General features: G+C 40.3%; 1 protein-coding gene across 1 annotated transcript in view; it reads right to left on the reverse strand.

The window, feature by feature from the left end:
- Window positions 1-449: 449 nt before the first annotated feature.
- LOC126335376 (UPF0430 protein CG31712) overlaps window positions 450-27,955 on the reverse strand; it is a 98,687-nt gene continuing 71,181 nt past the window's right edge. Inside the window, exons 4-5 of the mRNA XM_049998591.1 lie at window positions 19,858-19,941; window positions 450-5,098 (exon numbers count right to left, since the gene is read on the reverse strand). Of these exons, the coding sequence (XP_049854548.1) occupies window positions 4,931-5,098; window positions 19,858-19,941 (252 nt within the window). The 3' untranslated portion in view covers window positions 450-4,930. The remainder of the gene's footprint in view (window positions 5,099-19,857; window positions 19,942-27,955) is intronic.

Below are 27,955 nucleotides of genomic sequence, written 5' to 3' on the forward strand. Positions count from 1 at the left end.
CCTAAAATAATTAAGAAAATTTACACTAGCCTAGCCGGAGGCTGAAATAATTCACATTTTTGATCAATTTATCACTGTTGTACAACGAAGTGGAGAAACAACTGGAAATTTACCAACAAATAATTAAAATGATACCAAACACATTACTATACTTGTTATACTATTAATAGCTATAATTGGCATAATAATACTCAAAGAATAGAGCCAAGAATCCCTCTTATACAGCCATCAATGCAGTTAACTTCCTGTAACAGAAGATAATGTGTCTATAGTATTATCTGTGCAGGGTCTGGATATAAGATTGAATGTTATCTTCCAACATTAAAAATTGCCATAATTATTTTAGTTTCCTGAATGGAGGTCATTGTGAGCTTTAGATTCTTCACAATTTATCTTGCCAATTCACTACTCTGACATTTACATGAATGACAGCCAAAGGAACATCAATCTTCAATAACACTGTTATCATTTATTGAGCAACAAAAATGCACAACTTACACGAATTCTGAAACTATGTCATATGATTCCACACAAGCACTTACAGTTTAAATCTTTCCATGAGATTTCTAAAAACAATACTGACAATCTCAAGCGCACAATCCTGGAAAATTTTAAGCAAATCTGGTTTACAGTGTCACCAATAACTTTTATCAAAAGAAAGATATGCAGAGAGGACTAACCAAAAAAACAGCCATCCCATATTATTAATAAAAAAACACAAATGTGGACAAAATACTCAGATATATACAAAAAAAAAAAAAAAACTCAATGGATGATTTCTACAAAGAAAGAATGGTACTGGTGAAGCACAACATAAAAACAAAAATCCAATTCTGTGCTATTAGTTTCAACATTACACAATTAGAATAAATGTGGCCTGAAAATATCTAAACCTGAACCTTGGCACAAGACTACCCCTCAGACATATTTACAATAACTAGTTCAGAAACAGGAACACTGAAAAAAATAAAACAAAATAAAATCTTCAACTGACCATTCTTGGAATATCCACTTTCAAACTAAGTTTGCTGTTTCTTACTACTATGACATTAAGACATTTCTTTGTACAGAGTGTAAAAGACTAAAGATTTTATTTCATTTATTTACAATAATACAAAACACAATATATTTTAAATGGATTATATAAATATTGCTGATCAGTACTCACATAGAAAAAGATACGCTAGCTTTGCAACAGTGACAATGACAATAGCACAATTCTCAACAAGCACATATGAAAACATAATTAAACATATTGCTCATTACTCTAGCTGTGAACTGCTAGATCTGTATGAAAGTGGAGACCATTCACAGATAACTGTACTTCCAGTCTGAAGAAACACTAGGCAGATTCAATGATATGAACCAATAGCTAATCTACCGAGTCCCTTAGCTAACACAATATTGATGAATAATGCTCCCAGTACACAAGCTATGCAGTGTGGCAACAGGCTAACACAGATGCTGAAAAAAGTAGTAAAGCAGCACAGCTCCTAACATAAGAACAAGTATATGGTGGTTTCCTAAAATATACCTCTTTCAAACTTAATTATCCATCAACTTTAAAGTTTTTGATGAAATTATTTGCCAGTATTACCTAAATGACTTCTCAATGTCTCTTGTTTGTCCTTTTGGAAATCTAAAATCTATGTGATCAGCACTTTTTAGAACACGAACGAACACGCGCGCGCGCCCACACACACACACACACACACACACACACACACACACACACACACACGCACGCACGCACGCACGCACACACACACACGCACACACCTTTTGGTGCCTATATCAATTAAACATTACATTACAGAGAATCCTGCAATATCTACTTTTACTTCTGAGTGTTCTCTCTCTCTCTCTCTCTCTCTCTCTCTCTCTCTCTCTCTCTCTGTGTGTGTGTGTGTGTGTGTGTGTGTGTGTGTGTGTGTGTGTGTGTGTGTGTGTGTGTGAGAGAGAGAGAGAGAGAGAGAGAGAGAGAGAGAGAGAGAGAGAGAGAGAGAAGCAGCATTTCTTGAAATGTAAGGCACCTATTAAAATCCAAATTCGAGCTGCTTTGTTTCTATGTAAGAAGGCATGGGAACATGCTAGTAATAAGTGGTATGAATGTAACTGTAATAAGCTTGATATTTAATGTGTCTGTATTTACTAACTGGGAGCTTCTGAATGCCACAAGGAAACCTTTCCAAAAAGTGTTTCCACCCTTTCTTATGTTCTTCACCTCTCATTAAATAGCGAATTACACTTAAATATAAAATTCCATTCTTATACTGCAATAATGGGAACTTAATGTGTACTTCACTGAAAATAACTGAAGCATTATGCCAGTTTGCACGTCTCATTCTTTTTTATTAATGTGCTGAACATATCAGAAAAATCTCATCTTCACATTTTTTTAACACAAGCTACACTATAAATAACTACATTTTCACATTTCCCCTTTTTTCCTTGATAGGTCATTTACGAAAAATATCACAGGCATACCTTCCTCACAATTTTTACATTAATGATTAATTACAGGGACAACTGTATTTCTCCTGTCTTCATCATTTCAAAGCTGTCTTCAATTCCACAAAACAGAACGATATTATATATTATTTCACAAAAAGTAAATAGAATGTTCCACACAAGGCAGTCATTGAGCAAAATAACAATATTACAAAGAACTACTGATGAAAGAAATATTCGGATAGTCAACATGACGAAAACAAAATAAATTAACATCTGTCATATTACAGAAATGTCATCAGCTGAGGAAGGCAGTCTGTTGATGGAAAGATGGAATGAGCATTGATAGGGCAATGTTTTCAATTTGCCTGTGCTGAGTAAGAGGGAATTTACGACACGTTTGATTTTGTTTTTAACTGTTGCACTTGATAATGTTGAACTTAAGATTCAAAGAAAACTTATCAAAATGTGACATATTACTATGTTTCAGAGACGGAAACAGTACAAAATGAGTAACTACAACATTTAGAAATTAACTCTTATCTCTGAAAAATGCACACCATTCTGAAACTTGATTAGGAGAGAGCAAGGGGTCACCAGGGGAGAGGGAAAGGGGGGGGGGGGGGGACTGAAGGAAAGGAAAAGCAAAGGATGGAGGTGAAGTCTGTAGGCATACTATTGCCAAAGACAGACAAGATTTGGCAAAGCACAGTTGGCATTTTATCTTGTCCCTTTCTTTTAACCAAGAAAGATTCAAATATTAAAAAGCAAAAATAAGAATGGATAATTAAGACAAAAACAAATATTTTACTATAGACCAACTTCTTGGACCACATATTTCAAGAACTTTTGAAGAGGTTTTACCTAGTAGTACAAATAAATACCCAGTCTTAATCTGAGTATGTGGATGGTTCTAGAAACATTCCTCTGAATATTTCTCAGTTAATTATAAAATAACCCTAATGCAGTAACAAAAATGGAGCCAGTTTCAAATATTTCGCTACATAAAATGAAGGGGGACAAATGTGTCGTGTGCAAATAGTAATGTAGCAATAATCACTAGTAAATCAACCACATCTTTGACAACAAAATACCCAGGTTAGAAAAAATTGAAAATTAAGCAGTTTTCTGCTTTGCTACTGACCTGCACAACAAGAGGCAATAGCACTCTTTAGAAGTGATAAATATCACCACAGTAATGCAAAATTATTAATTACACCTTTTAACTAAGGCAGGACATAATTAATACCATCTCAAATGTTGAGCAAATATGCGCTCACGTGAATTCAATACAAGCCCCACATTGAAGGCTGGGAACCTCATAACATGAAAGTCCGTCAATGGCTAAATTGTTAACAATTTCAAAAGCCCTCAGACGTGCTTCAAAAAGGTAACTCCTGCTTGAAGGATGACTCACGGAAACACACAACTGTACAGGCAATATGTGAAGGATAGCTCATTGAAAGATAACTGCAGAGGTGATGTGGCAGTATGGTTCTCCACACTAAAAAACAATCTTTACCAATATTCATCCTGCGGTAATATAATTACTGAAAGTGCCATGAGTAAATAAGCCGAAAAAACACCCAAACCCTAAGATCAATAACCAACACTTCACCTGAAATCTTAATGATAAAACGGCACGTCATTCTTACAACAGAATCATATAAACTGTATGACAACATAGTAGAGGGGGGGGGGGGGGGGGGAGAGAGAGAGAGAGAGAGAGAGAGGTGTCAAGTGTGAATCTGCCCAATTCTGTTAATTTTTTTATCATGTTACAATTATTTCAATATGGTATCCTTTAGATACATTCCCATAAAATGAAAAAAAAAAATCAGTAATAGTTATAGCAAAAATCAGTATTTGCTACAGAAGATAATCTCAAGAGCTGAAAAATTTATGAATTTTCATGGAAATAGTAAATGAAAACACACAGTGGAACTGAAAGGCATTACTAGTTTGGTTATACTGAATAACAATCTGAAAGCTACACAATATCTTGTTACTGTACAGACATTACCCTTTCAAGATTACAAAAGACTATACCGCAATGCTGTAAAAAAATCTAAAATTGTCATATGCATATCAGACAAGAACTGTACAAAATTTCCAGGCAGCAACTTTTGTCATTTTGTGTCTTTCAGGGGCTTGCATTCATGCCCTTTATCATAGATGAATAGTTTCCACTCCCGATTCAACATCACTAATGCCACAGCAAATATATTTTCTTTTAAATTTTTACAGCTTGATGTTTAAATTATATCGCCGGGTAAAACAGACTGAAAAACTTCAAGTACAGGGTAAAATAAGAATATCTCATTATTACCTGAAAACTGAACATTTAAGTCCTGAGTCAACTCCTGTTCTCATTAAGCACCCACATGGAGTGAAAAATGAAATCCTCGATCATGCAAACACACATTTCTTTTGAAATATGATTACACACACGCAAACACGATGGACTTGTTGGACCTGTTCACGATACAGCTGGCTTCAATGTAAAGGACAACTTGGGTCGTGAATTGTTCTTTCCCAAAATTTTCTTCTGCTCTTCCTTGATTCGTTTTTCTTGCTCTTTTCTCAGCCTTTGGCGTTCCTCTTCCATCTTTCTCTGTTCCTCAACCATAGCCAAGCGCTCTTCTGCCTGTGAGTTAAAGTTTTACAAAATATATTTAACATACACAAACATATTTTGTTAGACAATGGTCTTTTATAAGGTAAGCTTTGCCATCTAAAGGAAGCTCCTATGTGAACCATTAATTTGTTCACAGTAATTCTTAGATACTATCTGAAATCTATAACGAACACTAACAACATTTGCACGCAGGAGCGCGGATGGGTGGGCGCACACACGCACACAATTTTGTTAAAAGACCTGGGTCCTTCATTGTTGGGAAAGAAGGGAGAGGGAGAGGGAGAGGGGGAGGGGATGGGAATCTTCCACAATGATAAAGAAGAACATGTATATACCCACAAGTGATGGCCGAAAGGATACTGATTCGGAAATTCGGAGGGAGGCTACAGGGAATGTATAAAAAGTAACAGCACTTACAAGACAGGTTTAAAATGCAAAGAACTTCCAAAAACATGCTGTAGGTGATTGTTAAATCATAGGCAAGAACAAGAATATAATTTACAGTAAATAAAAACGAAAAAAGTATCTGATCATTTGCCTAATATGATAAAATACCTGATATGTTGCAAAACAAATTTGAAGGCTAATTACATCATTTCTTCATTACAGCTTTTATTCCAAGGACAAACATTTAATTAATAACTGGCTGTTTGTGTAACATACAAGAAAGCAATGTTTACTTTGTTGTTAACTCTGTGTTTCACATGACTAATGACACAGACTAATATGTTCATTTTTATTACATTTAAGCCACAATGCTATTTAGTATTCTGTAATTATCCCCTTTGTAGGCACATACACAAATTATGTTTACACAGCCTATAAACTGACTCATTCCACATGATATTGACACCTCAAACACAAGATCACAGCTCCATAGAGTGAATACATGATAAATGTATAGCAACGACACGCATACACATGGGACACCAGTAAGAAGTGCTCGCTGCAATGGACAGTGTGCATTTACGGTCTCAGGATTGACTGAAAACACCAAAGATGTGACCATTAACGGCTCTCCACTATAGTGGACACGATGTGGCCCAGGATTAACCATAATTAGGTGAAGGTAAACATTAAGAGGCTGCTCAAGGGGAGAAAATAATGAGAGTATGTGGGGAAGGAGGCAATCACTAGGCAGTATTCACAGTTGTCCATAACATTGCTAAGCTACATTCTAAACACACTACAAAGTATATTTGCACAATAAGGAGCACTGGTATGAACATCACAACTCTCAGGAGCATGCTATGTTTTGGAAAAGGATACAGGACAAATGATATTCTTGTTATCACTGATTACCACTATCCAACTTCTGAGTCAGCGCAAATGATACCTTGCAAATGTTCACCTAAGCGATTAACGCAACAAACATGAAAACGATAGATTGCTACTCACCACAAAAAGTATGCATTAAGTGGCAGACAGTCACACTGAAAGAAGACTGCTACATATTTATCAGATGTAGACAAAAAACACCCACACAGCCAAGGCCATCTCTGGGCTTTAATGCCTGACTCTGTCTGAAGCAACCAGCGAACATTGCTGGGAGTACAGAAGACGCGTAAGACAGGAGAAGGGGGAGGGGAGGGGAGGGGAGGGCTAGCAGCACAGGGGCTGAAAAAGATGCCAAGGCTGTCAGGGGAAGCATGCAGACATACGAGGGAAGGATAACAGGTGCAGCATCAGGAGGCTGTGGAGAGAACAATAGGAGAAGAGGGAAGTAGAGAAGGGGAAAGGACTGTGCAGGTGCAGTGGCAGCACAGAAGGCTGGAGTGAGAGCAGAGAATGGGATGGGCAGGTGGAGAAAAAGCAATAGCAGAAGTTGAGGTGATGGGGGTTATGAGAATTAAGGGTACATTGTAGGGAAAGCTCCCATACGCACAAATCAGAAAAACTTATGCTGGTGGGAAAGATGCACATGGAACACATTGTGAAACAACCTTTGAAGTCAAGCATGTAGTGTTGGCTGGAATGCTCCAGCTGTCTTGGCCACAATTTGGCAGTGACCACTCGTGCAGACAGACAGCTTGTTAGTGGTCATGCTCACGCAGAAGGCTAAGTTGGTTGATCACATGGCTGCTATCACAGGTGGACCTGTCTTTGATGGGGGCACAAAAAGTCTGACAAGAATGGAGTAGGTGGTAGTGGGCAGATGTATGGGACAAGCATTGTATCTAGGTCTACTGTAAGAATATACACCAGGTGGCAAGGGTCAGCAACAGTTGTGTAATAAGGATAGCCAAGGATTTGTATGGACTCAGTGGGCCACCTTTCTCTATGATGACCTCCAGCTCAAGGATGGATTTACTAGTACCCCCGACCACATCAAACCTACCACCTGACAATGATACGTCCACTTTAACAGCTGCCACCTACTTCACCCCTCGTGACTCGGTAACGCCCACAACTAAGGCAACAAAATATGTTCTCTGCTAGAGTTTCTACTACCTCTTGTCATACCCTGAAATGATAAATACCCTTCCGCCCTTCCCACAGATATATTCCACTATTCACCCAACCTATGCTATATCCTCATTCATCATTATTCCACCCCTGTTCCCAACCCAGTTCCCCGTCTCATATCCCCACAATACGTTCTACCAAAGGTCTCACTGAGGTCTTCACAGCCTGTAATTACTCTCCCAACTTTGTATAGAAACAGATCTCCCATGCCTTATCTCTCCACTTACCCTCAATCTCCTAGAGTCCCTCCATGGGCCACAGAGAAGAATTCAGTACCACAAAGGACTGGAGCAACTGAATCACACTCTCTGCCAGGGTTTCGACTACCTCTTGTAGTGGCCTGAAATGAGAAATGTCCTACCCACTGTCCTTCCCACACCTACTACAATGCTATTTTGCCACCCACTGAACCTACACAGTATCCTCGTCCATCCCTACACAACCCCTGCTAACAAACCACTTGCCTCATGGCTCATACCCATGTAATAGAGTGAGATGCATGACCTGACCCATATATCTTCCCACCACCACATACTCCAGACCAGTTACAAGCATAACCTATCCTGAATGAGATTTTCACTCTGCAGCAGAGTGTGCACTGATATGAAACTTCCTGGAAGATTAAAACTGTGTGCCCGACCGAGACTCGAACTCGGGACCTTTGCCTTTCGCGCGCAAGTGCTCTCCCATCTGAGCTACCGAAGCACGACTCACGCCCGGTACTCACAGATTTACTTCTGCCAGTATCTCGTCTCCTGCCTTCCAAACTTTACAGAAGCTCTCCTGCACACCTTGCAGAATTAGCACTCCTGAAAGAAAGGATACTGCGGAGACATGGCTTAGCCACAGCCTGGGGGACGCAATCTATCTTTTTCATAATACTGCCATTATCCCTACAACAGACCTAGATGCAAGACCTGTCCCATACATCTTCCCAGTAGCATCTCCTCTAATCCTGTCACAGGTATATCTTACACCATCAAAGGCAGGGCCACATGGGAAAGTAGCCATATGGTCCACCAACTTAGCTGCAGCCACTTGGCCGCATCATATGCAGGCATGGTCACTAAAAAGCTGTCTGTCCACATGAACAGCCAACGTCAAACAGTGGCCAAAAGAGCTGAAACAGCCAGTTGCTGAGCCTGCTGCTCATGACTGCTTCAAAGTCTGTGTCATCTGGATCCTTCCCACCAACATCAGCTTTTCTGATGCCCCTTCCTGCAAAGTATCCCTCTTTCCCATAAACCCCCTGGCATCAACCTTTGCTAGTCTCTGTCCTCTACCTGCCTGCTCCCACTCTAGCACTAAACACACCTTCTAGCCTGTCACTGCACCTGCACAGTTCTTTCCATTTCTCTATTTCATTGTTCATCCCCTTTAGCACAGCCTCCTGATGCTGTACCTAGCGGCCCACTATAATATGCACTATCCTTCCCCACACGTCTTCTATAGCCTATAGGATTTAGTCTGATAGCTAAATAAATCCAGCAGTCTTTTTCAATGTGCATGTCAATTTTTCAACACATCCTCTTTGTGGTGAGAAGCAATCCATCCTTTTAATATTGCTGTTATTCCACACAGATTTTCCATTTTTCAGTACACACTTACCTTTCTTAATGAAAAAAACACAGAGGCTGCACCATATTTCCAGCCAACTTTCTAAATCAGCTAGTACAAGCACACTGGCAGATTACTTATCGTAACAACACGAAATTATATCAAGTAGGCCTTAGAGGGTTGAGATGAGGTCTCACAAAGGACTCAGTTTTTATGACCTGAAACATCTGCAGTAGTCCAGCAAACTATTTCCCAACCAAAGGCAGCCTGGCCCACAATTATAGATACCTTACTAAGCTAACAAGAATCCTATTACCAGAAGCAGAGGAAAATTTATACTTCTCCTGCACATCACTATTCTAATAACATATCTGACAGCCATCCTTATGCTTACCATCAAGTAACAGAACAGCTCACTATGAAAGCATTTATAAATACGAAGAAATAATCTTCCTGTTGCAGACAGTATGGAAGAATTGCTAACATTATTAAACAATCATCAACTGGAGCTCAGTCCCAGCTGGATGAAGGTACAGTAAGAAACTAAGAGAATTTAAATGGTACATGAGGAGGCCTCTCATGATGGAGAAATTAGTCATTGCAGAATCCCTGTTACCAAGTTCCTATGAAGACCCAGAGCTTTCACTAGGGAACTGTGGAATAAAGATCAGCAACTGTTTATGCGAAAAACCTTCGCCGTTCCTTGCTAGTTAAACTAATATGGCCTTTATTGGCGGAGTGCAAGATACTCAGAACCTCATACATGTTTTTAGTCAACTTTGATGCCCACCTTTAATATGGCAGTACTAGTAAAATGTGAACGATTTCACACAATATTTCATACAAGTTTTTATTTATTTGTATGATGGCATTATTACTTATCAATGTAGTAATGCTAGCTGCAGCAGACTCAGATGCCAATAAAATAATAAAAACAAAAGATCTTAGATGAGACTTAGAACCCAATGTCCACAAACTATCATCCTTTATTCAGGGCACTAAGGCTTCTAGATAACTTTAAATCTATACCCTTTGCACTCTCAATTAACACTTCTTGTTTATAGCAATTACTTTACTTTCGAGGAAGAAAATTACAAAAACCTCAGTGGTAACTATGGGAACAACAATGGCTGGCTTCCATCTACGCCATTGGAAGAGATCTGAAACTTTTTGCAATGAAGGCAAATTCTGCCTTAAAATGCAAAATTACATACTAAATTTATTTCATAGCAATTTGTATCCCAATGATTTTAGTGGGGATAGGTTATTTTCTGCACATAAATATCAAAAAATTAACCAATTTTCAGGTACTGGTATTGTACATCATCTGACAAAGCCCCATTTCAAAACAGAAAGTGCACAAGAACATGTTTGCAAATTAAAGAGCACACACGTGCATAATACAATGATGTATCAGTGGCTCATAAGTTATGGCCTGGCACCACATGAATTGTGGGGAATTAAATGGTCTCTATTAGATACATACATGCTATGTACAACAAAATCGATCTCTGCCATATTACCTACCTCCCTACAACAAAGGAACATTTACATCAGTCCCCTAGCTTAAGCTTCTAGAGGCTGGAAAACAGAATTGGTCAATGTATTTTGATACCTATCAATTCAGTTGCTTTCATCAGGGGCTATGCCGAATCTTCTTGTGTAGTACAACCAGAGGTAATTTCAGTTCCACTTCTATTCTAAGCCTCTTGTTCGTTCTGACTATTAAGTCTCCCCTGACCACAGGTTCTAGGTGACTTACCTGAGATCTACCCCTTGTCCTAAACCTCTCCAGTTCGTTTCCTTCACCTCTCTTCCTTCACCTTCAACCCTTGTGCCGGAAGGAGGAGCTACTGGCTTTGAAGGCTTGCAGACGTAATACCTTTTTTTATATGAATAGTCTCCTGCTGCCATTTAATGAGTATATTTTTTAATCTATCCAATTACATTATATTGTCAAAATTGATTATTTTTCATTGTTATAATTTCGAATGTCATTCCTCACTTGAAGCTTTCATACAGAGAGTTCTTGACTGTGAGACTACATGCACACTTATAAAAAATTCAAAACTAGCAGGTATTGTGATTTGCCTATGTACTACTACTACTACTACTACTACTACTACTACTACTACTACTACTACTACTACTACTACTATTACAACAAACAAAATACTTGAAGCAAAGATAACAGAAACTAATTGAACTGATGGGGCATGCATGTTACAATCAATTCTTATTTTGATTTCTTTAGTGTTGTCCTATCTTCACTATCTTGCCTACTTGGGTGTTGTCCTATCTTCACTATCTTGCCTACTTGGCTGATTTTGGTTTTGAAATCAGTGAAGGAAGGAGTGAGCAGCAAGCACTTGGACGGTGGGCAGTGAGCATGTTTGTGAAAGTGAACATGTAAAGATTACACTGCCCCCCCCCCCCCTTACTGAGATCATTAGCGCCCAGTCACAATTGTAAGAGCACAGAGAATCTAGTAGCATAGTAGCAAAACTCAAAAGGGGGGGGGGGGGGGGGGGGGGGGGGACGACGACGACGACACACCAGAAAGTTCTTACAAAGATGCAGATAATATAAGTGAAAGAGTTAGATGTCTTTGGACAAGCCAGTCAAAGTAATAAAATGAAGAACACGAGCAGCTGCTCGAGCATCATCAGCTAAAATATCCTGTAAAGTAGATGGCAGAGACAGGGCAACACGAGATTGACTAAAACGGGGACACGACAATAAAACATGGCACACTGTCAATGCATGACCACAAGGGCACTGCGGGGCTGGGTCACCGGAGAGCAGGTAGCGGTGGCTAAGCCGGCACCTCCCAATCCGCAACCTGGTCAGAAGGACCTATTTTCGCCGAGATGGTCGGGAGGAGGTTGTCCAAGCAGCTTGAAACGGTTTTACAGCCCGGAGCTTGTTTCCTTGAAGTGATGACCAAGTATCCCACCACAATGACACAAGCCTCTTACAAACAACCCCACTAATGTCAGATGACGGGACACAATGGGAGGCTGGCCTAGGCAGGAGGACTGCAGCCTTGGCTGCAGCATCAGCAGCCTCATTCCCAGACACTCCTACATGGCCGGCAACCCACAGAAAGCTGACAGGAGAGCCATCATCAGCAAAAGAATGGAGGGACTGCTGGATCCGTTGCACCAAGGGATGGGCCGGATATGGAGCTCCAAGGCTCTGAAGAGCACTGAGTGAATCAGAGCAGAGTACATACGATGAATGGCGGTGGCGGCGGGCATACTGAACGGCCTGATGGAGAGCAAAAAGCTAAACCGTAAAGCTAGAACACTGGTCGAGGAGCCGGTATTTAAAGGTGACGGCCCCGAAGACAAAGGCACAGCCGACACCATCGTCCGTTTTGGAGCCATCAGTGTAAATAAAGGTGTGACTGGTGAGTCGAGCACGAAGTTCGACAAACCGTGAGCAATACACTGCAGCCGGAGTACCCTCCTTCGGGAGTGAGCTGAGGTCGAGATGAATATGAACCGGAGCCTGGAGCCAAGGCGGTGTCGGGCTCTCACCCTCTCTGAAGGTGGTAGGAAGGGCAAAATCCAATTGTCAAAGCAGGTGACGAAAGCGGACTCCAGGGGGCAGCAGGGCAGACACGTACAACCCAGACTGAGGGGGTGGTCGGGCATTGACAACAGCCGGCAGGCATACCGACAAAGCAGTACGCTGCGCCGGTAGGTCAATGGTAATTCGGCAGCTTCAGCATAAAGACTCTTGACGGGACTAGTGTAGAATGCTCCGGTCGCAAGACGTAACCCCCGATGGTGTATGGAGTTGAGACGGCGTAAGAGGGATGGCCGAGCAGACGAGGCTCCCATAATCCAGCTTTGATCGGACTATGGACCGATACAAGCGAAGCAGGACAGTGCAATCCGCTCCCTAAGATGAACCACTAACAACTCTGAGGACATTAAGGGAACGTGTACAACGAGCAGCCAAATAAGAGACGTGCGGAGACCAACAAAGTTTCCTGTCCAGTGTGAGCCCTAGAAACTTAGTTGTTTCCACAAATGGGAGAACAACAGGACCGAGATGTAAGGATGGCGGAAGGAACGCTTTATATCGCCAAAAGTTGATGCAAACTGTCTTCTCTTCAGAGAACCGGAAGCCATTAGCCACACTCCATGAGTATAGGCTGTCAAGACAACGCTGAAGGCAGCACTCCAGGAGGCATGTTCTCTGGGCAATGCAGTAGATCGCGAAGTCATCGACAAAAAGAGAGCCTGAGACATTAGGTGGAATGCAATCCATAATTGGATTGATCGCTATGGCAAAAAGGGCTATGCTCAAGACGGAGCCCTGAGGCACTCCGTTCTCCTGCAGGTAGACATAGGACAATACGGAACCCACACGTACCCTAAACTTTCGATCTGTTAAAAAGGAATCAATAAAAAGGGGCAGGCGACCGCGTAGACCCCACCTGTGCATAGTGGGGAGCATACCTCCTCTCCAACAGGTATCACAAGCCTTCTCCAAATCTAAGAACACGGCTACCGTTTGGCACTTTCGCAAAAAGTTGGTCATGATGAATGTCGACAAGGTCACAAGGTGGTCAACAGCGGAGCGGCGGCGCCGAAAGCCGCATTGAACATTTGTAAGTAGCCGTCGAGATTCAAGAATCCAAACTAACCGAGCATTAACCATGCGCTCCATCACCTTACAGACACAGCTTGTAAGAGAAATGGGGCGCTGGTGAAAGAGGCCCAACAAGCTTTTGTTGCTGTCTTTGATGACTCTACGGCATTGCGCTCAGAGTCGTTTGTATCCAATACAATTCGCCAACGAACGATGGCGGCGAAGGTGCGTAAAGCACGTCGTCGAGCACGGATAGCGTCTCTACAAGCCTCATTCCACCAGGGGATGGAAACGAGACGTGAAGAAGAGGTAGTACGAGGAATGGAACGTTCGGCAGCATTGATGATAACAGCCGTGAGGTATTCGACCTGACTGTCACAACTGAGAAAATCGTGGTCCGGAAAGGTCGCCAGGGAGGAGTAAAGTCTCGAGTCAGCTTTCGGTATGTTCCAGCTCGAAGGACGTGGGGATGGGGTGTGGTGCAGGAGACAAACGACACAGGGGAAATGATCGCTTGAATAGGTGTCAGAAAGGACATACCACTCGAAGCGACAGGCAAGAGTGGTAGAACAGATTGAGAGGTCCAAGTGGGAGTAGGTATGAGTAGAGTCCGAGAGGAAAGTCGGGGCGCCAGTATTGAGGCAGACAAGATAGAGATGGTTGAAGACATCCACCAAGAGGGAGCCTCTCTGACAGGATGCAGGAGAGCCCCAAAGGGGATGATGGGCATTGAAGTCACCAAATAATAAAAATGATGGAGGAAGCTGAATAATCAGGTGCATCATGTCAGCCCGACTAACTGCGGATGACTATGGAGTGTAGACAGTACAAACAGAAAAGTAAAGGCAGAAAGAATAATACGGACAGCTATTGCTTGGAGTGGAGTGATCAATGGGATGGGATGGTAATAGACATCGTCCCGAACGAGCAACATGACCCCACCATGAGCTGGAATACCGTCCACAGGGGTGAGGTCAGACCACTCCGACATATTGGGTGCAACTTGGTTCCCTGGAGACCAAGGACGAGTGGACAGTACAGGCGGAGGAGCAGTTGTAATTCCTCCCGATTAGATTGAATACCTCTTATGTTCCAATGTAACAAAGCCATCGCTAGTCAGAAAAAAGGGGGAATGAAACGGGTGAAGAGCTGGTCACCTCGACGGCCGCGGAGGGCCAGGTTTCGAGGGAACAACGCTACAACCGGCGGGAGGTGGATCCTGTTCCATCGAGTCGTCGCAGCCGCATTCCTGGGTTGCGTAGGAGGGGCAGTATCATTCGCCGACGACAGGCCAGCTGAGCGCCTGGCAGCAGTGCGTCCCGCCGAAATTGAGGACGGCCGGGAGCAGTGACTCACGGATGGAGCATCAGACGAAACGCGCAGGGGTGGAGAGGGGGATAAAAACTACTTCTCGGAAGTACGATGAGGCACGGAGATGGTGGGCTGGACCCGAAGGAGGTCCTCACGCGCGGGGTCTGTTTTGGAACGCCGGACTTCAGAAGCCGGGGTCCGGAACGTTTCCCCGATGGACACCTGAAAAGAGGATCGCTTCTCAGGCGGCGGATGGGGAGGAGGAGGAGAAGGGTGGCCCCTGGGGCAGGGCCCGCGAGGGAAAAGGATTTGGAAGGGAGGGATTTGGGAGACAGAGGTATAGACCCCGGATGGGGTGAGGAGGTGGAGGGGGGACAGGATAGGAGTGAGGATACTGTGGAAGGAGTGGACACGACTGAGGCAAACAAAGTTGTCAATGTCACGGGATGGAGGTGGTCATACTTCTTCCTGGCCTCAGAATAAGAGAGACGGTCCAAAGTTTTTAATTCTTGAATCTTCTCCTCCTCCTGCTACGCGGGGCAGTTTAAAGATCTAGGCGAGTGGAGGCCAGGACAATTGACGCACTGAGGTGGTGGGGTGCATGTATGTTCCTCACAAAGAGGACGTCCACAATCGCCACAAAGGGGCTCAGCTTCACACCGTGACGACATGTGCCCGAAGCGCGAACACCGAAAGCAGCGCATAGGAGGCGGGACGTAAGGTTGCACATTGCACCGGTAGCACATCACCTTTACCTTCTCCGGGAGAACATCCCCCTCGAAGGCGAGGATAAAGGCCCTGGTTGTCGATGTGACGGTCTTTGGGGCCGCACTGGACTCGCTGGACAAAATGCACACCTCGGCGCTCCAGGTTGACCCTAAGCTCCTCATCAGATTGCAGCAGGAGGTCCCGAAGAAAAATGTCCCGCATCTGGCACTGAATAGGACGCAGGGGGTTAATGGACACTGGGATGTCCCCTAGTTGGTCACACGCCTGGAGCGCCGCCGACTGTGTGGCTGTGGTGGTCTTTATAAGAACGGACCCCGAACGCATTTTACTGAGAGCCTCGATTTCCCCGAAGATGTCCTCGACGTGCTGGACAAAGAACTTTGGCTTGGAAGTGGCAAACATCCCCCCATTGGTCCGAGAACAGATTAAATAGCGGGGGAAGTACTTCACCCCAAGCTGGCGGGCCTGTCCTTCCTCCCATGGAGTGGCCAAGGGGGAAAGGGCAGGAGAACCAGAATCAGAGACAGTACTTTTCTTTTTAAAAAGCCGCAGATCGACCTGATACATGTTGACATTTCATCTGCGAAACGTCCGCCCCGATACCACCCACTCCGACCAGGGGCTCTCCCCACAGGTGCCACCCAGCCTCAGCAAGGGCCACCTGGCAGGATGACCGTTGCTGGTAGTCCTGATGCCCAAAGGAGACGGGCATCTACTCCTTGGCCGACGTGGGGAGGGTGCAGCTCAGGTATCGGCAGTACGATCCCTGTGTTGTCAGGGGGCTACAACCTGGAGGGTACACAACGACCCCACCACAACGGGCTGGCTACCGTGCTGGATTTCGGGTGCCATGGAAAGTCCATCATGATCGTAGGTGCAGATGGGGACGCACTATGGGCGTAACTTGTGCAACCCATCAGGCGTTTAGGCCCAATTTGAGGAATAGTGGATGCGGTTACAACGCCGTTACAATGCTGAGTGCCAAGGTCTCAGTGCACTGAGGACCAGTGACACATCACGTAAGGCGTCCTTCTCCAAAAGGCCCGTACTTCTGTAGAATTTTTAAAAATGGAGGTCAAACCCCAAGGAGGACCATCACATGGAAGGCCGAAACAGTTGAAACTCCTTTTAGTCGCCTCTTACGACAGGCAGGAATACCTCGGGCCTATTCTTACCCCGGACCCGCAGGGGGGTACACTGTGTTGATGGCCGTTAAGTGATGCATGTGGAAGCTTGCTGGCTTTCTGGACCGAGTTGCAGCTGTGTGGTATTAGTTGGCTGCCTTATGCTAGAGGGCAGACATTTCTGCACAACTCAGCAGTGACTGCTAACACAATCCGAAGTGTTCTGCTCTTATCATTCATGGAAGTAAAGCTGTAAGTCTGAATATTGGCTGAGCATTTCCAGCCACAACAGCACATTGGCATTGCATTGCTGCCCATGTCCGCCTTTTGCAGTTCTGACTGACTGAAATCAATTAGCAATTAAGCTAAATCACTTCTGTATGGTTTGAGTTTAAGTTGTTATGGTTATCAAACCATGGTCTCTACCCTAGCTTATTTAGGGGAAATATTTTATATTATAGGCTAGTCTATTTTTAGTTGAACTGTGATCAGAAATTTGTTTTAATCACTGAGCTGTATAGTTATTTTTCCTCACTTATTCCAAGGACCTTTAAATTATTCTTTACTGTCGAAAGTTACTTGTGCATATTTATTGTTATTCTCACTGATAGTTTTAAAGTAAGTGTAAGAAAGTTATCATTTACTTACAAGCACAGCAGTTCAAAATAATTTTCTCCTTATTTGTGGAGATCTATACATTCTTGCTGGCTAACCTTATGTATATGCAGGTTATGATGTGTCACTTGGTTATGCGTTCATCTGTGCAGTGATTCATACCTATTATCATCCACATAGATACTAACTGGTGATTTGTGTATTTTAGAGAGTTCAACTGTAATTTGGTTTGTGGCTGTTTTGGATAGGGGTTTGTGTGGGTGTCCTAGTTGGACTGTTTGTTGTCCCACTGTGGCAGGTCCGTTGCATAGGTGGATGCACTGTTAAGTGCGGCCATATTAAGTTATGTAATCAACTTTTATTGCTTTCTTATACTTTTGCTTGAGTATCAACTGCTGTAACTACTGTAATTTTGTTTCGATGCTCGGCGGGCACCCGATTTTATATTTTCACTTTGATCTATGGCCTTGTCTTGAAGGTAAAGGTAGTTTTGATCAACAGGAAACAGTTATCTAATTCCTGGTCCTTGTATGAATTTGTTTTACTGTTTAAATTAAAACTATTGCCTGATTTTTTAACTCTTCCATACTTGCCACTGTTAACACAAGAATTGTACTACACTTTAATGTTCGGTGTAGTTATATTAATTTACAATAATTGTAATAATAAAATGTCATAGTAAATGATGTTCAATTAAACCATCTTGGCCAGTCCATCCACAATACCTGCTTCTCAGACACAAACACTGCTGATCCTGGTGAGGTGATAATTACTACTGACAGTTGTATGTTCTGGTTTGCAAGCCTCTCTAGGAAAGTGGTACCATAATGGTCTCACTAATTCCTTCCTTGTTTAAAGTAACAAGATGATATCACAAAGCAGTCTGGTATGATTTTAATTAGTTGGTGCTTTAAAATCCTGCATTGCAGGTGTGATTTAATGTTACCACGTGAAAACTGAGTGGGTATTTCAAAGATGGTAGTCTAGGACTCCATCCTAGAGGCAGAAGACATGGAAGAATTTGCCTTGTAGCAAATAAAGTAGGATCTACTGCTATCACCAAGGCATATTTTCTCTTTTTTTGCAGTCAATGAGGTGCAATTTATAGACAAAATGGACATTTTTATTAAAATTATTGTTGAAAAGGAAATTTACTCACGTCACTTTGTTGGCCACTATTCTGTTATTTTTCCATTTGATAACTGATAGCACTGCCAATGGCAGATTTGAGTTGAATGCAATATCATTTATGGTGTACTTACAGCATGCAATGTTTGCTGGTAACTTCATCTAGTATGCCATATGATACTGATGGCTCGGTCCACACGTTGTTTTTAGCTTAGTTAAAATCTTAATCAATTTTTCATTTACAATATCCAAAGTATATATAAAAAAATGAACTGGATATAAAATATAACCACTTCCTGAATTGTCTTTAACACAGTCTGGATTCCAGCAGATGACACTATCTACATAGAATCTCATTCACTGTGTAATGCATTCAACAGGAAGCATGCACATTTTACACAGGCCACATCATTTTGCCCAGTGAATTGACAGGACAATGTGGGAATATACAGTTGGCAAATGAGAGAACCAAAGGTTTGTCTGATAATCAAAATGGTAGGCCAATCCAGAGCATCTGGCACATTCTGGAATGCAAGAACAGACACATCACATAAATGTGTGTCAGTATTATTACAAAACCAACCAATTAGAGTACTACAGTCTCGTTTGTCAAAAAAGTATGCCCATAGTTACCAACAACAACATTAAAAATTGTTCCAATAGAATATGTTTGCTTGGGTACCTAACCCAAATTTTATCACTACCATCTTTCCTGATTCAGTTTCCTTCATCTGCACCAGTTCACTATATACACATATTTTGCACATTTTGTGAAATCAGTTCTGAGGAACATACTTCACAAATAGTAGTTCATTATAGCTAATACAGCTGCTTTGTTAAATAACTTGACTCTTCTCATGGAGCTGAAGAGTGGCATAAATTCAGAAAAGAGCCACTTCTGAAAATCTAAGTGTACAGCAAACCCCAGTCAGTACGATTTACAGTGCATCCCCTTGTAACAGTTATAATCAGAGTAAACTGTGTTACCTACGCACCAATATTTTTTGTTATATAACTGGGAATAAAGTACACATTTTTAATAAAATATAACCCAGTGTGGGGAACAACTATAACATTGTTGAAATCACTAAATTTGGCATTAGTTAGTGATAACCAGTACCAAAATTACAAATAAATGTATTTGTGCTACTGATGGACTCAAAACATTATTAGCACAGAACTTTGCCAGAATAATTGCTAACATTTAAATAGACAATAAGTGTTACATCTTACCAGTTTCTTCTGGGCTTCCTCAATTTTACGATTATTTTCTGCCATAATCTGTTCTAACTCTTCACGCTTCCTTCTTTCTTCAGCCTACAAAGTAATTTTTCATGTCAATATTGGATGGTTATATATGAGCAAACATGCAAACTGATAACTAAAAGAAAGAGTAGTTACATTAATACTATGTGATGAAATACTGTGGCACTGCGAATCTTTGAGCAAATGCTACCAAGCATCATATCAATCAGGTAAATGATTCTGTACTATACACACGATTAAATCATTTGCTGCCTGCACACTGCATATTTTTGCAAAGATTTAATCAAGAATATTCACTGAATTGATTATACAAAAAGATTAAAAACCTCTATGATATCATCTTTTACCTATGTACATTACCCCATCCCACTCCACAATTTACTAATTATAACCCATTAAATGTGATGTTCATATCCCATTAAATGTAATGTTCATATCATTTAGGTAAATGATTCTTTAATATTCACACGATTAAATTATTTTTTGCTTACACAGTGCTGGATGAAACACCAGCAAATTAAATGGAAGAAAGGTATCTCCAGGCATTTTCAATTGTATTAGCTCCTTCTTAAAAGTTGTGGCATGGCACCTACTGTTGTACAGAAGATTTTATCAGAAAATTGTAAACTGGGGAACCAAAAATAACATTCTCCTGGTAAACCAAAAATCCAATATGGTATGTGGCAAAGCAACCAATCAAATAACTATATTTTAGATCCAAATGAAAAAACTTCCAATAAGTACTGATCAGCCATAGTGAGACTAAGTTACCAAAATCAAAAACTAATATGAATGAAAGTTATCTTACCCTAAAATATACAAAGCTTCAAGTTTTTTGCTGTTCCCCTCTTCAGGCTATTTAATTTTACAGTAGTAATGGTATCACACAGACACTATGTGATGTTTAAGGATGAATTGGCAACATCAGTATTTTAAATATTTTGTATAAGCGAATCACAGTACTTGTGTTCAAATTTAGTGCTGTATATAAGAGTTTATGCTCAACCTACAGGTTCTGTAAACCTTTTCCCCTGAGATACACAACAAAATTCAAAACTTTGAGTGGCAAGTTTTTCTTGGCAATTTGTTGTGAGTGATATGTGGGTGCAACACAGTAGCAACCATTTATAGTAGTAAAACCAACACACATTTTACTTTCTAACTCGAGCAGCTAACTGCAAACTAAATAGACAACCACCCAACATATCAAGATGTACCATGGAGGAAATTAAATATGGTAAAAGTCTATGAATGCAAGAAATAATTTCAAAACTAGTAGTTAATCTTAACACTTCATCACATTGTAAATTAAAAAGATTTACTAAATCAATCATTGTCTTAAGTGAAACTTATCTACATTTCTTATATAAAACAGCTAACATAAGTAAGAAATATGCCAGTATTCATACCATGCCTCTCCAAATGCAAACAGCAATCATAGGGGAAACTATCTCGTATCAGTAAGAATACTACAGACAGTTCTCAAAAAATGAGTTACATTTTTAAGGAGAAAATATGGAGATTCTTACTGCGTGTGGCTTGGCATTCCATACAAAAAATCTTAATCAAGTCACAAGAGTTTCAAAAACATGATAAAACTGTTCTCCATATAGCCTAGATATCCAGAATCAAATCGGCTAATTCAGTAGGAGAGAAGACAGGTGTTTCAGTCTCTTCTGAACTTTGCACTGCCAACAGGTAACAACGCTTTGAGAATGAACCAGCATGTAACAAATTTGAACGTAAGTTCTTAATGACGTATCCTGTGAAGAAATATTGTTGTGTCATGTGGATGATTTTTCTCTGTCAGTTAAAATTTCACAGTAAAGTGACAAAGAGTTATTTATACAGGAGTAAAGATGAAATAGCAATTGTCTTACTTAAGACATCCAAGTCACAACATACATTTGACATAAAGGAGATGGAGAAATAATTCTTTAAGGATAACACAACAGCAAAGCACAAAATAAAAAAATAAATAAAAAGTTCAGAAAGTGAAAAAACATCACTCAAACCATATATTACGATGTGGGCATTGCATTAACTTTACAGAGTGAGGGAAAAAGGTGTAGCAAGGTATGAAATTTTATGAGCTGTGGGACAATCCTCCAGAATGTCAAATAAGAGTGCAAAGGGAGCGGAAAGATGCAATTGCTATAAAGCTACATGGTACGGCTGATGAATCACTCGAAAGCCAACAGCTGGAACATATCACAACATGGAGGAAGAGAAGCAAGGAAACTGAAGAAGAGCTGCTCTACAACAGATTCAAATGAACTACATGAAGCAGAAAATTTATGATAGTTATTTATCCTATAAGAGCCTGAAAATTATTTACTAGGGGGTATTACATCAAGACTCAAATGGTGTAACAAACATCAAAATATTATTTTGTAGATCATGTTTGAAGGTTTATTTGAAGGTTTATTAGTGTGTGTGATCAGGGTAGTTCACATTGGTAAGTTTAAGTGTTTTTTAACTCCGTGGAACCTCAACCGATGGTACACTGCATGTACGATGTTGTATGTTCCAGATGAGATTTATCCTCAAAACAGCTATTAATTGCATGTAATCTAAGGTACAGAAGTGGAAGTAAGTAAGTTTTGGTTTAAAATGCCATCAATTAGGCTGGTAGGTATGTAGCAGAAGACAAATTACAGGCAAGTGAAGGTTGGAAGATTGGCCATGTGGCCATGCGGCCAGTTCAAAGGAAACATCCTGTCATTTGCCACATATAATTTAAGATTAAGCAAATATTTAAAAAATGTAGGCTTCCCTATTTACCATTGAGTTACATGTGCAACTACTGTGAAAACTGCCTATTACAAAGAAAACTCAAAGTCATGACAAAAAATGATACAATATTGGAACAAAAGCTGACTAAGCAGTTTGATGAAGGGGACCAGATACAAAATATCAATCAATCATCCTGAAGTAAGCCAAATGTACAGTCTTTGACGTAATATACGGCTGCCAGCTGGTTGCCTCAAAGACTACAGGTGTGTTTATGCTGCACCCGCGTAACTGATACCTCGCTGCTCACACATCACATCTCGCTGGGAGTCCTGTTTCATTTATGTTGCTGCCTCACTGCTGGCACACCACCACACAACTCGCTAGATACTTTTTACCCTGTAGATGTTTGCATCACTAGTTGAGTGGATTATTTGCAGGTATGAAACAAAAACTTGCATTCTATGCATCATCTGATGACACTAATACAAGTTTGTTAACACCAAAAATGTAGTTACTGACAATGAGGAAGAAGAAGTAGTAGACTGTTCACACTGTAAATACTATCACCAGCTCTAACAACAGCTTAAAATTTATTCAGAACTGTTTTGGGACAGTTACAAATATCACATAAGTTTTTTAGTTTTTTTTAGTAACTCTGGGCAGGAATATAAAAAATGTAGAAAAAGACATATTGCTACTTACCATAAAGAAGGGACATAAGTTGCAGAGAGGCACAATTAAAAGACACACAAGAGAGGGGTTTGCTCATGAAGGCTGTGGCCGAAAGCTTTGTGTAAATGTCTTAATTATGCCTGTCTGCAACTTAACAAGTCTTCTTTACATTAAGTACCAGAACAGCTTAAGAACTGATGGCTTGACCCGAAACTATTAACGTAATTCCTGTTGAAGAGCGATCCATAGACCTACCCATGCTGAGGTAATGTTTTGTCAGTTTTTATTTGCACCTACTCCATGTACTATATCTGCAAATTGCAGGTTTTTGTGCTGATATTCTAATTGGGGGAAGGGTGAAGAAAGAAAAAAAGAAGGAAGGAAAGAAAATGATAAATTAGGTGGAACAGAAAAATGGCTGAAATAAAAGTGATGAATCTAGGATTATACTTCAGCTTGCACGGACACATTTAAGAAATCATTTTTCTAGCACTGAATATGCAAACTAAGCAGGAGGGAACCTTAACAACTGGTACAATGAGAAACTTCCTAAGTCATTCATTTCATGGTAATTTGTAATGACTGTAGATGGAGATGTAGAAGCAGAAATAGATACATGTTGTACAAAAAACTGAAATGAGGAACAGTCAAATGTGGCACTGCCAGAGTGACCTCAAAGCAGCCAATCACAGCTCAAGTTTCAAGACAGATGGTGATGGTCACTGTTCCAAACCTAATCCAGGTTGATACATTAGCTTGGTGAGGATCATGACTAGCAGCACTGTGAACAATGATGGTGCAGGTTAAACGTTCCAGTAACACTCAGTGAGATTGTTTTATCACTGCCACACCATGCTGGTGGAATGTGAGCAGCAAGGTGGTAGCATAAACACACCCTAGTTTAAGTCATTAATGTAACAAACCAATAAAACTGACTGACCGACCCTCAGAATTTTAAGTCTGGCCACCTGCACAATCTGTAAACACCATAGCATGTGAAAATCTTGGGAGGAAGTGCTGTCTTCAGTTTAAGGTGTTGTGGTGCTGTATATGCTTGTGGTCTAGTGATAACACTGCATAATGTAGAAGTATAGTCGTAAATTCAAGTGCATCCTTCCTTTATTTTTTAAAAACTCATTTAGGGTGATTGTTAAAAGTATGTCTGGTGTAAATCCAAATATAATGAGCTTCACTTTCTAAAACCTTCCATAAACATTTCTGCAAAAGATCAGGACGGTTTACACTGGAGAATTTCCTTGCCATACAGTGACCACCTAATACCAACCACGAGCCACCTGGCAGTCGGTGTCCAACCACTGATCATAACATGTTTCTGCTATTACATTGGTGAGCATAAAATTTTTTATTATTGTAGTCTGATTTTCTGTGCAAAATGATTTTGATACATCTAGTGAGTAAAGAACATTCACACAACATGCATGGGTTACCATGAGTGTATTTATTAAATATTTTTTTTATTTGGTGTTCTAGTATTTGTCCTGTGATTACTTACTGGTTTTTGCACATTTCAATCTTGTTCAAGTGTTATAAAATAGAACTGAAAGTGGAGTAAGGGCTAGTATTTGCGGCAGTATTCTCTTTTGGATTACACAGAGAGGTGAAGGCAGCAAAAAACATTTGTTACTGTGTATGGGATAAGTGCTATCAGACAAATCACATCAAAAAAGGATTTTTCTTGTTTTGAGATTTGTTCGATAATTGACACAGCTGATGAACCGGGACCATTTTACCTTTGTAAAACATTTGTTTTCAATAAGTAAAGTTTGGGAGTGGGATTATTTCATTCTCCAATTCAAAGCAAGAACAACAAATGCAGTAGCTGTTACTGCATTCTTGCTTGAACGTCATCAGTTCGTTCATTGAGCAATCATATACAATACTGTTACTGGTGACGAGTTATGATTCCTTTACGTTAACTTCTTAAGAAGTAATTAATAACTGAGCCCTAACTATAGACATTACCTTGAGCAAAGGGCAATGTGAACAAACAATATTTTGCATGTGTTATATATTTATATTGCTCCCCAGGAATGCGTCCATTGCAGCTGACATTTGTTGTCAACAACTGAGATGCTTTTCAATTGCGGTGTATAAAATACACTCCATACCTGGCTTGATGACATATTTAACTACAAAACAATAAATTTCTACAGGTGTGGGATTGATAAACTACCTGAGCATAGTTATATTGTTTTAGATAATATGACAGAATATATTGTTGATGATTAATATATCACTTATGTTTATTGTTGTGTTCAGTAAACTAATGGCAAAACATTATTAAAATATGCACTGTAGTAATACAAATGAATTACAACTTACCACAACAGTTTTATGACAAATTTGTTTCAGTAAAATGTGAATTACTTGTTACACAAGTGTGACTAACTGACATGAATTAATTGGATATTGCACATTTTGTACTATGAAATGGTCTTTGTTTATGTGGTGTCTTGTGTCATACTGAAGTAGTACGGAAATGTGACAGCAGGAGCAGACACACAAAAAAACCAGTTAATAAATTATTCAGTGAAAAGTTCATAAATAAAATTGTGTATTCACAAAAACCAACAATTATACTGATCGAAGCACAAAAAGGCATTACCTAGTATTCATATGTTTTTCACACTTAGATGTTGAGGTACTGAAAGTGGCAAGAAGGCTTGTGATGGAGAAGGTTTTCTATTATTTCTTTACTGATTTTTGATCTGCTTACTTGCAGCTTTGTAGGTAAGATGCTGACCTCAATCGAAACTGGAACAGATAGTCAATGTGGCTTCACTTTGCAGTGCAACACCTTTACCTCAAAGCTAAAGAACAACTGCAGCAATCATCTTTTCCTTATTGCACCAGTTGTGGCTATGACAGAAAAATCACAATGTGAAAGAAAAGCTTAGTTGCTGTTTCTACATGGAATGGCCTTCCTGAGCTCAAAATCATAATTTGACAACCTGACATCAAACTTTAAATGAAAATCACTCAGATCACTCAACAGAAATGAATTTAGTAAGAAAAATCTGTGCCATCCAGCAATGCAACTTGATGATCACAGAGTTGCCAATCCTTATTCTGCATTGTTTCCTAGTTTCAGTTATACTACTGGCAGAAAGAATGTGGTTCTACAGCTCCTGCATTTCTGGGCTCAGAAAGGTGGATCTCTAAGATGCAACTGTCAAGGACTAGAATGCCAAAAGCATAATCCCTGCTAAGGCCTAGAATGCCACAAGTATAATCCATGTAGTGGTAGTTTGGTGTCATAAATCAATACCGTCCGGATATTGTCTGCAAATTTCAGAACAATCAGTCCTCCTGTGCCATCACATTACATCCAGACAACTCTCGTGTGAATTTTATGGTAGCCCAGAGGCAGCATTTGTATGTAACCATCATCAGGAAATAAATTATGGTTTCCTCGCACAGTAGGCTTTCTTGATTAGGAAATTTATGTTATTCATAGCTTATGAAATTTCTCTGAGGTTGGTTCATGTTTTGCAATCAATGGTGTAGTGTTGACTTTTCATTTGTGTATCTCTGTTTTGAGGACAGAATATTAATGACAATGTTTCTAAGCAAAATCATTTTAAATCTATACTAATCAAAAGACATCCTGCCTAGCCGTAATGTTTACAATATAATCATGCTCTAAAACGGTGAATTTCATCAGGTGAATAAGCTTTGCAGTTTTCAATATGCTTAGACATAAAAATAATTTTAACAGTTAGTGATTTATCACATTTAACTTTCAATGTGTGATTTTGAGTATTATTACTAACTATGCTTTAGTCCCTCAACTTAGAGAAATGAGAATAAAACACACTAGAATAAAACACACTAGATCACTTTTGAGCACATTCAAGAAACACATCAGCTGTGGAAATGTAGTCTTCCTGCTGGTAGTATACCTGAAACTTGGCTACAGTGCAGAATATGTTTCACAACTCTATGTCCATCGAGTTACTTCATGGATGGTATAGAATTATTCTGCTAAATTTACTTGGTGTTTACTTGTTATTTCTGCTGAATAGTCTGAGTCACCTTCACTTAAGGGGGGGAGGGGGAGGGGAAGGGGGGTGTAGGATGCCAAACAGGCTGACTTGGAGCAGGAGGGGCACCACATGAAATTTTAATTTCCACTGTCTATACTTTTGCAAATAAATTTATAAAACTTTGTCAGCATGACCAGGAAGGATTCAGGATTCACATGCATAGCAGTGACAGTTTAAACACTATTTTTTCGTGTGAAATTTCATCATTTTCACACTTACTGTTGGCTGCATTTGTTGCTATAGGAACATTTTTCTTTGTAAGTAAGAGACACTCTTCAATGAATTTGGCACAGCATACAAACCATACTTACAGGTGAATGAAACCCTAGAATTTTTTTAATTTAGGAAAATATGAATGAGCTGTTACATTTTAAACTTGATGTGTAGAACAACTCAAATTTTATTGTTAATTATCTCAGTTTTACCAGTCTTTAAAGGATTTGGAAAATTCTAGAGTTTTTCATTAAGAAGTTTGTGTTTAATAAGTATACCAAGTCTGAAAGTAATAGGTTATTTATTTTGGATGTAACATGTACCTAAGTACAAAGGTTTGTGTTTCGTGGAAAATGGCTGCTAAAGTTTCTGCTTGT

The sequence above is a fragment of the Schistocerca gregaria genome, chromosome 2, assembly GCF_023897955.1.
Source record: "Schistocerca gregaria isolate iqSchGreg1 chromosome 2, iqSchGreg1.2, whole genome shotgun sequence".
NCBI lineage: Eukaryota > Metazoa > Arthropoda > Insecta > Orthoptera > Acrididae > Schistocerca > Schistocerca gregaria.